This window comes from Aquarana catesbeiana, linkage group LG05 (assembly GCF_042186555.1).
Source record: "Aquarana catesbeiana isolate 2022-GZ linkage group LG05, ASM4218655v1, whole genome shotgun sequence".
NCBI lineage: Eukaryota > Metazoa > Chordata > Amphibia > Anura > Ranidae > Aquarana > Aquarana catesbeiana.
The window spans coordinates 34,405,733-34,422,527 of NC_133328.1; the positions used below are offsets into that span (position 1 = coordinate 34,405,733).

The 16,795-nt window shown below is 42.5% G+C and overlaps 1 protein-coding gene across 2 annotated transcripts in view; it reads left to right on the top strand.

Annotated features, from left to right (window-relative positions):
- Positions 1–16,795, top strand: part of LOC141144174 (tissue factor pathway inhibitor 2-like) — a 40,486-nt gene that overhangs the window by 8,697 nt on the left and 14,994 nt on the right. Inside the window, exons 1-3 of one of the 2 annotated variants that reach the window (XM_073629596.1) lie at positions 1,987–2,300; positions 11,358–11,537; positions 15,236–15,415. In XM_073629596.1, coding sequence (XP_073485697.1) covers positions 2,216–2,300; positions 11,358–11,537; positions 15,236–15,415 — 445 coding nt within the window. In that variant the 5' untranslated portion in view covers positions 1,987–2,215. Of the gene's footprint in view, positions 1–1,986; positions 2,301–11,357; positions 11,538–15,235; positions 15,416–16,795 lie in introns of those variants that run through there. The other variant, XM_073629597.1, reaches the window with a different exon arrangement.

Sequence of the window (16,795 nt, forward strand, 5' to 3'; positions counted from 1 at the left end):
AATCTGCTAATACATTTAACACTCCCCTCCCTCCAAACTGACAATGCTGCTGTCTGCTCTGCCTCCTGTGCTCCTTCATCCAGACTGGTGTCTCACTAATACAGGAGGTGTGTTACTGACCAGATTACCATGTGAAAATAGAGGGGGGGGGGGGAGCCAAAAAAAAAAAAAAGAAAACTAAAGCAGCCATCACATCCATAAGCGTGCGCACAGGGTGTGCCAGATGTGCCTGGGCACACCCTAATCACCCTGTGCTGCGCAGATTTCCCCTGCTGCTTGGCTGCAGAGGAAGGGGCTGGGGAAATCTCTGTCCTCGGTCCCTTTGTCTGTCCCAGAAGTGAGACATCAGGGGTCTGTTTAGATCCCTGATATTTTATTAAAGCCCCCCAATGGGGCTCCCCCAAAAAATTGTAAAAAATAATAATAATAATACATTATTGTAAAGAAATATTGTAACAATTTAAAAACAAAAATAATTGTAAAAAAGTAATAATAAAAAAAATAATAAAAATAAACTAATAACACTAATCTCTGCACTACTGCACTACTGACACCGTCCTCTGCCCTACTGCTATATATATATATACACACATAGTTAGCCAGGGTGTGCTAGATGTGCCTGGGCACACCCTAATCACCCTATATATATATATATATATATATATATATATATATATATACATATACACATATACATATCTCCCATCTGTCCCTGATTTCGAGGGACTGTCCCTGATTTGGAGCAATGTCCCTCTGTCCCTCATTCCTCCTCATTTGTCCCTCATTTTGGTCTGATCTATATAGTTGTATATAAAATGCACTTTTTATCTATCAAAAAATGTTTTCCAGCGCTAAACCTTTCATCTGATTTCTAAATTGCTGCATTTGTAAATTCTAAAAGCCGATATAAAGGAATAGTAGTGGTAAAAAAAACACTTGTGGGTTGAACCAATCTTTTATTTTTTTGTACAATTCTCCTTTAAGGGGGCGTGGCAAGAGGTGTGTCCTATGCCTGCATGGTTTTGCCCATAGGTGTCCCTCATTCCCATCTCAAAAAGTTGGGAGGTATGTGTATATATGTGTATATATATTATATTATAGTTAGCCAGGTTGAAAAAAGTCCATCCAGTTCAGCCATAAAAAAATGTGAAAAAATAAATACAAAATAAATAAATAAATAAAATAAAAAAATATCATACAATCCCATATATATCCAATCCTATACCCACAGTGGATCCAGAGGAAGGCGAACCCCCCGAAAAGTATGATCCAATTTGCTACAGCAGGGGAAAAAATTCCTTACTGATCCCAGAGAGGCAATCGTATTTTCCCTGGATCAACTTTACCTATAAATGTTAGTACCCAGTTATATTATGTACATTTAGGAAAGAATCCAGGCCTTTTTTTAAAGCAATTTACTGAGCTGGCCAGAACCATATATATATGCAATGATACAATAGGCTGCACACACCTATGAAAACATCTAAGACTTGGTAAGCTGCAATATATTATATTTTGGGTTTTGAGATTTATTACCGCTATAGGGGTGTAAATGAATCACTGACCACTTTTTACAACCTGACCTCTTGCTGTCCTTGCACAACAAGATTCCATGGAAGTCACAATGAGTAACTGGCTATGCCCAGCATAATTGCACATTCTGACACTTTTACTTTCATAACTTTCTCTACTTAAAAAAACTTCCTCTTTCTGACCAAGTCACGTCAACCTGCAAAGTCATTTTCCCCATGATGATAGAGATAAGTTGTAACGTTCGTCCTCCGGTGCATTGTCCCCAGTGGGCACCAACAAAAAAAAAAGTTTAACCTTTGAACAAAAAAAAAAAAAAAAAAACGAATTTCTGCCTTTCCGGGCGGTTGGTGACACCACCCAGTATACGGAGCTCCTAGGACTAAATATAACTGTTGTTACAAAACTCTCCTCCCTGGATGGATGACGTGCTCGTGCATAATAAGAATGGATAAGAAGGTTGATGTGTGAGAGTGGATATTGACTGTCAGAGGGCTCCAAGTGACTCATATAGACCCCTCCCCTGTGTAGAGGGGGGACCCTGCCTGCACACAGCTTAGGGCATCCCCCTCGCTCTATAAAAACTTGGCTGGAAGTTCACAATTCACTTCAAGCTCCAACTCCGCCTTGAGCAACCATTGCTGTGCTAAACTCCAGAGTCCAGCCTTCCTCTCCCATCCCAGCAATGCTTTCCATTGTTGTCCATCTTCTGGTTGCTGTCTGCTTCTTGGGACAAGTCGTGACGTCTTCGGCGCAAGCTGCACCTCGAAGTAAGCGGGGGGGGGGGGGGGGACAAAATGGGACGTCTGCGTGCGTTCATGAAACAAAAGAGGGTGATAGTAACTTTCGGAGCAAAGTTTCTTAGAGCGTTGGCACAGGAAGAAAGATCCAAAGCTGCTTTTGCTTTCTTTTTGACTTGCTGGGACTCTACGATCGCAAATAATGACAAGCGAAATTGGCACGCAGATGTGTTTTTTTTTTTGCAGAAAAATCGTACATATTGTAATGCTCTAGGCACAAAAGAATCCTGTGCAATGTGTCTGGGATTCCATTCAAGTAGCGGGTCTGGATGGTATTTTAAGGGCTTTTGAACGAAATGAGTTGACTCGATGGGGTTGATTTACTAAAGGAAAATAGACTGTGCAGCTGCTCCAGAGCTTAGTAAATGAGGTAAGGCTCCCTGCACACTGAAGCTCATAAACGGACGTTTTTGGGAGTTTGGGCGTTTTTTTTTTTTTAACAGCCCCTAAACTCCCCTCTATGTTATCCTATATGTCCGTGCACACATGATGGACATTTTTGGAACGTTTATCAGCAGTGGAGTTTATAGGCTGTTTTCTGAACACCATAAATTCGCGTTCAGGAGTCGTTTTTCTGACCACAAAAAATGCCAAACGCTGATAAACGCAGATAAACGCTCAAAAACGTGTCTCACCAACGTTTTTGATCTATTGAAAAAAAAGAGTGCTAAAAAACGCTGATGTGGAAAAACGCTAATAAACGCTATTGCAAAAACGTTAAAAAACGTTGAAAGACTCACTGCAAAGCTACTGCCGTTTTTATAACATTATTTTAACATCCAGTGTGTGCATGGAGCCTAAAGCTTCACTTTACAAATAATACCTGATCAGGTGCAAGGAAAAAAAAAAAAAAAAAAAAAGCATTTTTGCTTGTACATGATTGGATGATTTTTATTATTCTTATTATTATACATGATTTATATAGAGCCAACATTTTGCGCAGTGCTTTACATCATGAGGGCAGACAGTACAGTAAGGGCTCTTTCACACGGGGCAGATCAGTGATGATCCGCCCCGTGAACACCCGCTTGCTCAGCGGGGATCGCTCCGCCGATCCCCGCTGAGCAGGAAGATGGCAGGTCCGTCGCTGCACAGTGACCTGTCAGAGCGCCGCTCTCCCCTATGGGGGATCGGATGATGACGGACCGTAGAATGTCTGCCGTCACCCGATCCGATCCGAAAACGGATGGAAAAGTAGGGTTTTCCTCCGTTACACTTTTCGGATCGGAGCGGGTCGGATGTCAGCGGACATGTCACCGCTGACATCCGACGCTCCATAGGGATACATGTATGTCCGTTTTTCATCCGAAAACGGAAGGATGAAAAACGGACATACGGATCCTCCGTGTGAAAGAGCCCTAAGGCTTCATGTACACTGCTGCTGGTAAACGGACGTTTAGGAGTTGGGCATTTTTCTTCAGCTGCCCCTGAACTCTCCTCTATGTTATCTTATCAGAACATGTACACAGGGGCGTTTACAGTCCTTTCTAGGCAGTTGAGTTTAGAAGCATTTTTTGAAAAGCAAAAAAATGCGTTCAGGACGGATGTTCTGAGACATTTGAAACGCCAAACGCCTGTAACAGCTTGTAAACGAGGTAACTCACGTTTTAGCAGCGTTTCGTTTACAGGCATTTTTTATTTTTGACTATTAGGAAAAAAAAAAACGTTTCTACACGCGGCATGTAAATGCGGCAAAACGGACGTTTTTAAACGTTGGTTACTATCTGTCAAAATCGTTTAGGAGAGGTTGTAAAACATCTTGTACTTTAAAGGGACTGTAAAGCCTCGTGTTTTTTCGCCTTAATACATCCTATGCATTAAGGTGAAAAAACTTATGGTAGTGACCCCCCCCCCCTCTGTTTTACTTACCTGAGCCCTGGAATTCACGCGGCCGAAACGCGCTCTCCCTCTCTGCCCGTTGTCTCAGCTCTTGATTGGATAGATTGATAGCAGCGCAGCCATTGGCTCCCGCTGCTGTCAATCAAATCCAATGATGCGGGCGATGGGGGGCGGGGCCGTGTCTGGCATTCATGTCTATGGACGCAAAAGCTGGACTCGGGAGCGTGCCCGCAAGGTAACCCCCCCGGGAGAGCGCTTTTCCTAGGGGGTTATCTGATGTGGGGAGGAGCCGCGAGAGCCGCCGGGGGACCCCAGAAGACCAGGTTGGGGGCCACTCTGTGCAAAACGAGCTGCACAGTGGAGGTAAGCGTGACATGTTTGTTATTTTAAAAAAAACAAAAAACGAACCCTTACAATCACTTTAACTATGAGTTGAAGGAAAGAAAAGAAGAAGGAAAGAAAATTGCTCAATTCCCCCATCAACACAGTTAGTATTGATTGTTGGATTGATCCCTCCCGCAGCGATATTGTGTTCCACCAGTGGAGAGAGTGGGGGGTGCCTTCCCCACTGGCAGAATACAATGATCGCTGCTACCCGGCTGCCGCCACTGGCACTGATTGGGCGACAAAAACCTGATCCATGGATCGACTTCAGTATAATCAACCTGTTCATAGACGATTTAGAGATGATGGAGGAATCCCTCCCGCAGCATTAGATTTGCAACTCTCCAGCTTTAGTAAATCAACCCCATAGTCTATTTCAGGGGCGGACTGATAACTCATGGGGCCCCCGGGCAATAGGAGATTATGGGGCCCCCAGGCAATCAGAGATTATGGGGCCACACAGTATACACACACACAGTATACAATCACACAGTATAGTATACACATACATGTACACACAGTATACACACACACAGTATACAATCACACCGTATACACATACATGTACACACAGTATACAATCACACAGCATAGTATACACATACATGTACACACTGTACACACAGACAGATGCAAAAAAACCACAGATTTATACATACTGTCCCTGGTTTTACTGAGGCTGACAACCCTGATGGGGCCCCCTAGTGGCCTAGGGCCCTCGGGCAGTGCCCGAGTGGCTCAATGGTCAGTCCGCCCCTGGTCTATTTGCCTTTTAGTAAATTAACCCCAATGATGGCAAATTGGAATGCTCAGAGGAAGGATTTTCTTTTTTCAATTTACAGAACTGGTGGGGACTTATGCCCAGGGGGTCCCCCTAACACTTGGGCAAGGCATATACACTCTGCAGTTTTCTGTCCTTCAACCTCAGGTTGAAGGAAAGACAATTTATTGAATCCCCCCTGCAGTTCTATTGTGTTCTGCCAGCGGGGAGTATGGGCAACGTTCCCTACCAGCAGAATACAATGATCACTGATGCCCGGCTATAGCTGGTGGCAGAGATCAGGCAAAAAAAAAAAAAAAAAAAAACGGGCTGGTTGTACTGATATCAATAGATAGATCAACTTCAGTATAAAAAGCTTGCTCATAGACGGATCGAAATTTGGCCAGTTTCTGTCAGGCTAATTGATACGTAGATCGGAGTGCATGTTTACTGAAGGTTTGTTCGTGATCTGCAAGGTTTTTGGACAAGTTTCTGCAAGTTGCGGGTATTTTTTTTTTTCCCACACAAAGCATATTGTAACTCGTCTTCCTTGCCGTGCAGATGGGAGTCAAGTAAATATAATATGTTTGGCCACACATTCCTATCTCGGAATGCTGTGCAATGCTAGGGGGGAAGGGTGGGATAATTGATTCAAGACAAAAAAAATTAACAAACTTACAGAACTTTTTAGGTGTTTTTTGCTTGCATATTTTTTTTTTCAGTTGGATTACATTAAGACTTTTAATGGAACACATTATATTTGTTGACATCTGGTAGTTAGAGCAGGGAATTCATTTTGGCATGTACTTAGGATATTCAGATGTTATGTGGAAAGATTTATCTTTGAAGCGCCGGACAGATCTTTGTGACCATGGATAAAGCTCTCAACCATAATTTAACTCGATTGGAGTTGACTTGCTAAAGGCAAATAGACTGTAACCACGATTTACTAAAACTGTGAGTGCTCAGAATACGGCGCAGCTGTGCATGGTAGCCAATCAGCTTCTAACTTCAGCTTGTTCAATTAAGCTTTGACAATAAAACCTGGAAGCTGATTTGTTGCTAGGCAGAGCTGCACCAGGTTTTGCAATCAACAGTTTTAGTAAATCTCCCCCTTTGCACTTTGCAAAGTTTAATTGCTCCAGAGCTTAGTAAATGAGGAAAAGTTCTGACGACTTCCAGCATGCAATCTTGTGCAAGCGAAAATGCTGTTTTTCTTCTTTCCTTGCATGTGATTGGATAGACTTCCTAAAGTGTAGCTTTACCTCACTAAGCTCTGGAGCAACTGCACTTGCAGGGTGCACTGTCTACTCTTGCCTTTAGTAAATTAACCCCACTGTGCACATGCATTGTATAGCACAATATAGAAAATGGGGGTTATTTAAGAAAGGCAAATCCACTTTGCACTACAAGTGCAAACTACAAGTGCAAAGTGCACTTGAAATTGCACTGAAAGTGCACTTGGAAGTGCAGTCGCTGCAGATCTGAGGGGTAGATCTGAAATGAGGGGAAGCTCTGCTGATTTTATCATCCAATCATGTACAAGCTAAAATGCTGTTTTTTTATTTTCCTTGCATGTCACCCTCGGATCTACAGCAACTGCACTTCCAAGTGTGCTTTCAGTGCAATTTCAAGTGCACTTTGCACTTGTAGTTTGCACTTGTAGTGCAAAGTGGACTTGCCTTTCACAAATAACCCCCCCCCCCCATCTTCTCATAGGGGTTGATTTACTCATAGCTTCCAACTGTCCCTTATTTCGAGGGACTGTCCCTGATTTGGAGCAATTTCCCTCTGGGGTTGATTTACTACAGGCAAATCCACTTTGCACTGCAAGTGCACTTGGAAATGCAGTCGTAGTAGATCTGAGGGGGACATGCAAGGAAAATAAAAAACAAAATGTTTGCTTGCACATGATTGGATGATAAAATCAGCAGAGCTTCCCCTCATTTCAGCTCTTCCCCTCAAATCTAAAGCAACTGCACTTCCAAGTACACTTGTAGTGCAAAGTGGATTTGCCTTCAGTAAATCAACCCCACTGTCCCTCATTCCTCCTCATTTGTCCCTCATTTTGGTCTGATCTATATAGATGTATATAAAATGCACTTTTTATCTATCAGGAAGTGTTTAAAGCGCTAAACCTTTCATCCAATTTCTAAATAGCTGCATTTGTAGATTCCAAAAACCAATATAAAGGAATAGTACTGGTAAAAGAAGCACTTATGAGTTTAAAAAAATCTTTTTTTTTGTACAATTCTCCTTTAAGGGGGCGTGGCAGGGGGTGTGTCTTATGACTACATACGTTTGCTAATAGGTGTCCCTCGTTCCCATCTCAAAAAGTTGGGAGGTACGGATTTACTAAAGGTAAATAGACTGTGCACTTTGCAAAGTGCAGTTGCTCCAGAGCTTAGTAAATGAGGTAAAGCTTCACTTTACAAAGAATATCCAATCACATGCAAGAAAAATTGAAAAAAAGGCATTTTTGCTTGTACATGATTGGATGATGGAAGTCAGCAGAGCCTCTGCTCATTTACTAAGCTCTGAAACAAATGCACTTGCAGAGTGCACAGTCTATTATCCTTTAGTAAATCAACCTCACTGTGCACATGCATTATACAGAACATTATGGATCATCTTCTCATAGACTCCTGTGTACTATACCAGATCATTTTTATTAGAAACTTGTGCTGAGAGAAGTAGCACTATGAAGCTTTCTGAAAATACTAGTCCCCTGGCTATCATACTGATCCAATGGCTTTGATACTTTGGGAGTCACGAACCTTAACCTCCCTGGCGGTATTCCCGAGTCTGGCTCGGGGTGAATTTTCAGTACCAAAAGCGGTGACCCCCGAGCCACACTTGGGATCGCATTGCAGGATCCAGGCAAAGTTACATACCTTGTCCCCTGGATCCTGCGATGTCTCCCCGCTGTGTGCGGCGGCTGTGTCTCCGCTCGATTCATCACAGTGCTGAGCTCCGTTCCCTGCATGCGTTGCGATGCACAGGGATGGAGCACGTCGCCAAATTCAAAAAGTGAAAAACATACAATACATACAGTACACTGTAATCTTACAGATCACATTACTGTATCACATTATTTCACATCCCTTTTGTCCCTAGTGCTTTGTCCAATGCCCTGTATGCAGTTTTATATTATATATACGGTTCTTTCTGCCTGGAAACTGGAGATTGTCCATAGCAACCAAAAAGTGTCCCTTTACGTTAAAAGCGGTTTCAGACCAGCTATATAACAGCGATAATAAATTATAATCACTATAGTGAATCGTGGGGAAATTCATCATCAAACACTGAAAGTAACGACAGCGACAATTCTGCAACTGAGCAAACTTCTGTGTTTTTGATTTGATTACATTATTGAATAATTTTTATTATTATTATATTATTTGTTATATTTATTGATAGTTATTCATTATATTATAATTTATGATTTCGTGTTTCAAACTTTATCATACCTAGGATATCTACTAGACTCTTGTTTGGAAAGATTTAAGTATGTTATTCCTAAGAATTACAGGCCTACAATATAAAATGCCAAATTTCTATGCAAAACAATTGTACCGCTTTGAGCATCAAAAATCTGACATAATCATCCCCCCAGGGAGGTTAAACTAGCAAGATCAAGGCTTCTCTTTCCTAAGATGCACATTTATTCTGGGTCAAACAATCATAAAGTACTAAAGTCAGAGGATCAACATGATGGACAGGCAATGAGCCATTTCAGAGAGCAGAAAGAGCTCCAAATCTCTGTCAGCACAGGTTTCCTTAAAAGACATTTTCTAATTTGAAGTAGTGGGAATTGGTAGTGGATCTGCCATTGGCTAATCAGTGGGGGTTTCCCTGCTCAGTACCCGGCCAGTCAGGAGTTTAGTTCAGGTAGTGCAAAGCTGCTTCCAGCTTACCATTGCTTGGAGCTGCTTGGGTTTCTTAAGCTGGCCATACACTACAATTTTGTCTAAACATTCTAGTTTTTACATTTTTAAAATTTTTGGCTATTGGGGTCAAATTAATGATCAGTTTCAATAGTAATGATAAGAAAATTAGGAGCAGGATGGAAATTATTTTCAAATCAACAAAATTCTAACTGTGAATGTGTTTTTTTTTTTTTTTTTTGCGTGAAAAATTTTCATTTTGGGGTTAATATACTAAAACTGGAGAATTCAAAATCTGGCGAGCTTCTGGGTTTTTTGGCAAAGCTTAATTCAACAAGCTGAACTTAGAAGTTGATTGGCTGCCATGCACAGCTGCACCAGATTTAGCTCTCTCCAGTTTTAGTAAATCAACCCCAATGTAAGGCTGGGTTCACACTAGTGCGACAAACGCTCCGACATTGGGAGCTCATGTCGCATGACGTGTGAAAATCAATGTTTCCCTATGGGAGCCGTCCTAACTGGTCCGACACGTGTTGGTCCAACTTTGAAAATGCTCCCTGTACTACTTTGGTCCGACTATGATCCTACTTCAGCCCACTGACTATGATTGAAGTCGGGTCAAAGTTGGATTGCTGTCTTGCATGATCCGACTTTGGCATGCGACTTGTGCTCTGATGATCTTGAGGGGGAACTCCACGCCAAATTTTAAATAAATAACCGGCATGGATTCCCCCTCCAAGAGCATGCCAGGCCCTTTGGTCTGGTATGCGTTTTGGGGGGACCCCCATGCCGTTTTTTCGGCGTAGGGGGTTCCCTTTAAAATCCATATCAGACCGAAGGGCCTGGTATGCTCTTGGAGGGGGAACCCATGCCGGTTTTTTCTTTAAAATTTGGCGTGGAGTTCCCCCTCAAGATTCATACCAAACACAGTGCTTTGTATTGGCGGGGATCCAAGTCGGATCCCTGTTCATTGAAAGTCGGACGTATGTCGGCTTCAAGCCACAGGGCAAAGTCAGATCCAAAGTAGGATGATTGTCGTGTCGCACCAGAGTAAACCAGACCTAAGACTCTAGACACAAAAGAGTGCAATATGTTTGGGATTCCGTTCAAATAGTGGGTCTAGATGACATTTTAAGGACTTTTGAATGAAATTAGTTGACTCAATGACGACCAATTGGAATGCTCGGAGGAAGGATTTTTAGGAATTTCTATACAGTCATTTAACCACTAGGTGTCAAAAGTACGCAAATACGTGCCTTCTCGGTGGGTGGTCCATGCTGTTGAGTGGCCACATATTTACGTACCAATTATCTGACATAGCTGTTGCCGATAGCCTGCTGCTGGCACAGTTACCGGCGGCTAACAGAAAGCTTCTGATTGCTTCTTGTGATCGTGAGCTTTCCGAACATGTGATTGCTTTGACAGCCAATCATAGTGGCCACATGATCATAAAAGCCGCCCCACCTCCCAGCATTTGAAACCTCTTAAATGGCTGGGAGGCACCGGTACAGAGGGGTTAAACCATAGTCTACTGGTGTACGGCCAGCTTGTTAGAGTATAGTAGCTCCAAATCACAGTAATTAGGAGCTGCTTCCCAGAGCTATTCAAACATCTAATTGGTTGGGACTTTAGACCAGGGGATGGCCATACATGAAATTTTATTTCCTTCAACCACAGTTTACCATTCATGGAAAAAAAAAATCTGCATGTATGTGTATGTATAGTAGAGGCTTTCTAAATAAGGGTTCCATGGAACCCTAGGGTTCCTCCAGAGGGTGCCAGGGGTTGCTTGAGCAATAAGCACTTTCTGCCTCTCCGATAAGTTGCCGCTGAAACCACTGATATTTTTTAGCTATCTGTAAGAGGGAGGTTATTCCAACAATGGACCATAAATGAAAGGAGCATTCTTCTCCATGACCATCACACTAATGTCCTGTGAGCTGTAGATGCAGTAATATTCAGCAGAGGTTCCCTGTGACTGTTATTTCAAGGGTTCCTCAATATTAAAACATTTGAGAAAAGCTGGTATATTATGTATTTATATATATTTGCATAGGGTCGGATTTATCAGTATCTTTATAATTGAGAACTTTTTTGAATTTTGAGCTTGTTCCGTCTGTGTACTTTGACCCCTAACAAGCTGTGATTATATTGCAGGTAACATCACCGCATGTCTCCTACCACGAGATGAAGGGAACTGTCGGGGTCTCCTACCCCAATATTATTATAACCGGTACACCCAAACGTGTGATGAGTTCCTCTATGGAGGTTGTGATGGAAATGCCAACAATTTTGAGACAGTGGAGGACTGTGAGAAAACATGTTGGAAAATCAAAAGTGAGTTCTTATTGCGTGCATTCACAATGTATATATATATTAAGTGTAATAAGGGTTGAGTTGCATTAAAGAAGAAGTAAAGACAAAAAAGAACCCTCTACTAAACCGTCCACCACATTCCCTTAAAGCAGGGTTTCTCAACCAGGGTTCCTCCAGAGGTTAGAGCAAGACCTTCCTTGTGCGACGGACTTGTGTACACACGATCGGAAAGTCCGACAACAAAAGTTTGTTGGAGGAAAATTTGAGAACCTGCTAGCCAACATCTGTTGGCGGAAAGTCCGCCAACAAATGTCCGATGGAGCGTACACACGGTTGGACTTTCCGCCAACAGGCTCACATCCAACATTTGTTGTCGGAAAATCCGATTGCGTACATGCGGCATCAGAATATAATAGCACAGCGGGGCCGATTTCTCTATCAGCCTTGACTGTGTGGATGGGGGAATCCAGTTTTTTTCAGCCTGCAGGCTGATCAAAAAATAAATAAATAAATAAACAGTCCATCTATGGCAATTTTCAACTGACAATTTTCCACCTGGCTCATTTTTCGAGAATATTGGGTGGGAGGGTGATGACAGGGCCACCTACATAGCAAAGTCAACTCAGTGTATGGCTAGATAAAATACATTTTTTCATTCTAATTGAAGTCTACCATTGCAAGCAGACAGGATGTGAGCTCTCACGTGAATTCCAGCAGGGAGCGTGCAGATGAAAACCTTATGTCACATCTGGGCTCACTAAGTACCAGCAGAAACCCTCAGTCATTGATGGACAATGGCTGTCTGGAGAGACTTTACACCAGTACATGACAGCTTACCGACAAGGTCAAGCTTCCCTTCAATTCTGCAGATTTATATTCATCGCCCATCCAGCAGTAACTTGGCGCGTTATTTCTTCTGTCTTGCTTGTGTGTTGCTCAGCAATATCATTATAGAATTATTTGATTCTATTTGCTTTGCTTGCATTATTAAAACACATCTCCAAAAAAGGCCTCCTTCACATAGGACAAAAAATATGGCGTGTACGGATGCGTGTCGGGTCTAAATCTGCATGCATCGGTATCCAGCACAGCTCAAGTGAATTGGGCCATTCAGACAGGTGAATTGCGGGCTGTTATATACACTATATTGCCCAAAGTATTGGGACGCCTGCCTTTACACACACATGAACTTTAATGGGACCCCAGTCTTAGTTCGTAGGGTTCAATATTGCGTTGGCCCGCCCTTTGCAGCTATAACAGCTTCAACTCTTCTGGGAAGGCTGTCCACAAGGTTTAGGAGTGTGTCTATGGGAATGTTTGATCATTCTTCCAGAAGGGCATTTGTGAGGTCAGACACTGATGTTGGATGAGAAGGCCTGGCTCGCAGTCTCTGCTCTAGTTCATCCCAAAGGTTCCCTATCGGGTTGAGGTCAGGACTCTGTGCAGGCCAGTCAAGTTCCTCCACTCTAAACTTGCTCATTCATGTCTTTATGGACCTTGCTTTGTGCACTGGTTAAAATCATTTGGTGGAGGGGGGATTATGGTGTGGGGTTGTTTTTCAGGGGTTGGGCTTGGCCTCTTAGTTCCAGTGAAGGGAACTCTTAAGGGTCAGCATACCAAGACATGTTGGACAATTTCATGCTCCCAACTTTGTAGGAACAGTTTGGGGATGGCCCCTTCCTGTTCCAACATGACTGCCCACCAGTGCACAAAGCAAGGGCCATAAAGACATGGATGTGTGAGTTTGGGGTGGAGGAACTTGACTGGCCTGCACAGAGTCCTGACCTCAACCAAATAGAACATCTTTGAGATAAATTAGAGCGCAGGCTGCAAGCCAGGCCTTCTCGTCCAACATCAGTGCCTGACCTCACAGATGCACTTCTGGAAGAATGGTCAAACATTCCCATAGACACACTCCTAAACAGGAGTGTCTTCCCAGAAGAACTGAAGTTTTTATAGCCGCAAAGGGTGGGCCAACTCAATATTGAACCTTATTGACTAATACCCCATACACACTATTAGATTTTCTGCAGATCGTTGTCTTCAGATTTACCAAAACCATGTAGTGGAAGGGCCTGTCTGCATACAAATTGAAACTCTTAAGATTTGACCTCATATTATATGGTTTTTCGTAAATCTGAAGACAAAAATCTGCAGAAAATCAAAAGCCCCGTACACACAATCGGATTTTCCGACGGGAAATTTTGGATGTGAGCTTGTTGGCAGAAAATCTGACCGTGTGTACGCTCCATCGGACAATTGTTGTCGGACTTTCTGCCAACAAATGTTGGCTAACATGTCTTCAAATTTTCCGCCAACAAATGTGTGTTGTCGGATTTTCCGATTGTGTGTACACAAGTCTGTCGGACAAAAGTCCAAAGAACAAACACGCATGCTCGGAAGCAAGGACGAGCCAGAAGCGGTCGGTCTTGTAAACCAGCGTTCATAATGGAGAATTAACATTCGTGACGCGGCAAATTATGAAATCTACAAATGCAGCGCACAATTCTCTTCTTCTTTAATGGGATAATAATGAAGCTGCTTTGCTGGTGATACTGATGGAGTTATTGTAAATGAATTTTCAAAGGCTTTTTTTTTTCTAGTGATATCAAGAATAATATTATTATGTTTTTTTTTTTTTTTTTAATTTGGGCAAGTTACCACAACACTATTATTCCGTAGTTTTTAAGATCAAAGATACAACTATGTTGGTGTTCCTTGTTAATTTTACATTGTATTTTATAAAATGTAACTTCCTACTCCCAAACTATCATTTGAAACACAAAGCCAAGTATTATTCTACACAATTTTTTTATTGTGCATTAAAAAAATTAAAAAAATAAAATTAGACATGTTATCTGCCAATAGAACTTAACCAAAAAGTGAATTTTATGCATCCAAAAATATAGAAAATATACCAACTCAAATCATTATTATTCAACCAAAAAAATAATGTCAAAGCAAAAACTCCAAGGCCAATAATAAATAACACGTTATCTCCTCCGATTCCGCAACATGTCTGGTTGACGAATGGCTGTTCAGAAATGAGCTGAAAAGCACGAAATGAAAAGCGATAAATGAAAAACGCGAAAAGAAAAGCGCCAATCAACACTCACCAAACTTCTACTAACACGAAATTAGCAGAAGGAGCCCAAAGGGTGGCGCTAAAGAGCTGAAAAACCACATAGTACGTCACTACGTTCGTAATTGTTGGCCAACATTTGTGTGACCGTGTGTATGCAAGACAAGTTTGAGTCAACGCCCGTCACACAAAATTCCACGGTTTTGTTATTGGAAAGTCCGATCGTGTGTACGAGGCATAACAGTGTGTATGGGGTCTTAGACCTGGATGGCGTTAAAGTTCATGTGCGTGTAAAGGCAGGCGTCTCAATACTTTTGGCAATATAGTGTAGCAGCGTAAAAAAAAAAAAAAAAATAGAGCACAGATTTAGCATTTTTACTGTATTTACGGTACAGATGAAAGCAAACATGTGTAAATGCACTTCAGTGTATGTAAAAGTGTGTAAACGCAAGTCATGGCACGGAATGGATATAAATGTGTCTAAACATGTCCATTAGGGCCAGTTCACACCAGAACTCCGGTACACATTCAACTTTATAAAAACTTAAGTCCTCATTTGGTCATGCAGTTGGGGGGTAGTAAAAATGTGTGGTTGAGGCGTGCTTTTACAGGTTTCTTGTTTTTTTTTTATCCTCAGAAGTCCCCAAGCCTTGTAGGATGGAGGTGGAGGCAGGGCCGTGCCGCGGATATATAAGGCGTTACGCTTACAACTTGTTGACGATGAAGTGTGAGCTGTTCATTTATGGTGGTTGCTATGGCAACGATAACAATTTCGGAAATGAGGCTTCCTGTCTGGAGGCATGCTCGCCCAAGAGGAGTAAGTCATGTTTTTTTTTTTTTTTTTATCACATGATGGCAATATACTGAATGTGACCTGCAGTCCCATGTTATAAAACATCAGTCTAATTCCATAATGAATATTAACCACGTCACATCTCACATCTGTTCACCCACTATGGACCAGAGCAATTTTTACATTTTGTCATTACTATAGATAACAAGGTAACACCATACCTCCCAACTTTTTGAAATGGGAAAGAGGGACACCTATCAGCAAAAGTATGCAGGCATAGGACACACCCCTTGCCACGCCCCTTTAAAGGAGAATTGTACAAAAAAAACAAGATTGGTTAAACCCACAAGTGTTTTTTTTTACCACTACTATTCCTTTATATTGGCTTTTGGAATTTACAAATGCAGCAATTTAGAAATCAGATGAAAGGTTGTGCACTGGAAAACACTTTTTGATAGATAAAAAGTGCATTTTATATACAACCAGTGGCGTCACTAGGGGGTGGCTTTTGGGGCTATAGCCCCGAATCTGGGGTCCATAGCCCCGAGTCTCTGCAGGGGTCCCCAGGGGGAGGGGAGGCTCTCTTGGGACCTTGATGTAAGTGGTGGGCTCTCTGGGGACCCTGATTTTAAGGGAGAGGTTCTATGGGGACCCCGATTTAAGGGGGAGGCGCTCTGGGAATCCTGATGTAAGTGGGGGGGCTCTCTGGGTAGCCTGATGCAAGGGGGAGGCTCTCTGGGGACCCTGATGTAAGGGGTGACTCTCTGGGGACCCTGATGTAAGGGGTGACTCTCTGGGGACCCTGATGTAAGGGGGGACTCTCTGGGGACCCTGATATAAGGGGGCTCTCTGGGGATATATATACACACACACACACACACCTATATTACTGTATATACATGTGTATACCCGCCCAAGCGTATGACTTTCTTTACTACGCTGCTAAACAACCAACCTGAATTCAGTCTGCCCAAAGCCTGATTGGTTGCTATTGTTAACGTTCCTAAAGCGGAACTAAAACCCATCAATTTAACTGTTTCACAAAATGTTGACCTCTTCAATTCTTCTGAGCTCTAGGCAACTGTCTCTAGCTCTCTATAGCCTGGTGGTGGTGCTCTTTGCTGACTTTTCATCCTTTTCTTTCCCGTGTGATTAATTACATTGCAAACATTCTAATAACTGAAATGAGGCATTAAAGCGGTATTATGATCTCTAGCTCTTTGCTTTAAGGCAGTGGTCTCCAAACTGTGGCCCGGGGACTGGAAGCGACCTTTTGCTTGCTTTTATCCGGCCCTTAGAGCATTATTCACTCACCCACCATCAGCAACAATGGGACATAGTTCCTGCTACTGACACTGACAGTGGGGCACTAGTCCTCTCACTGATACCAACTATGGCTCACTA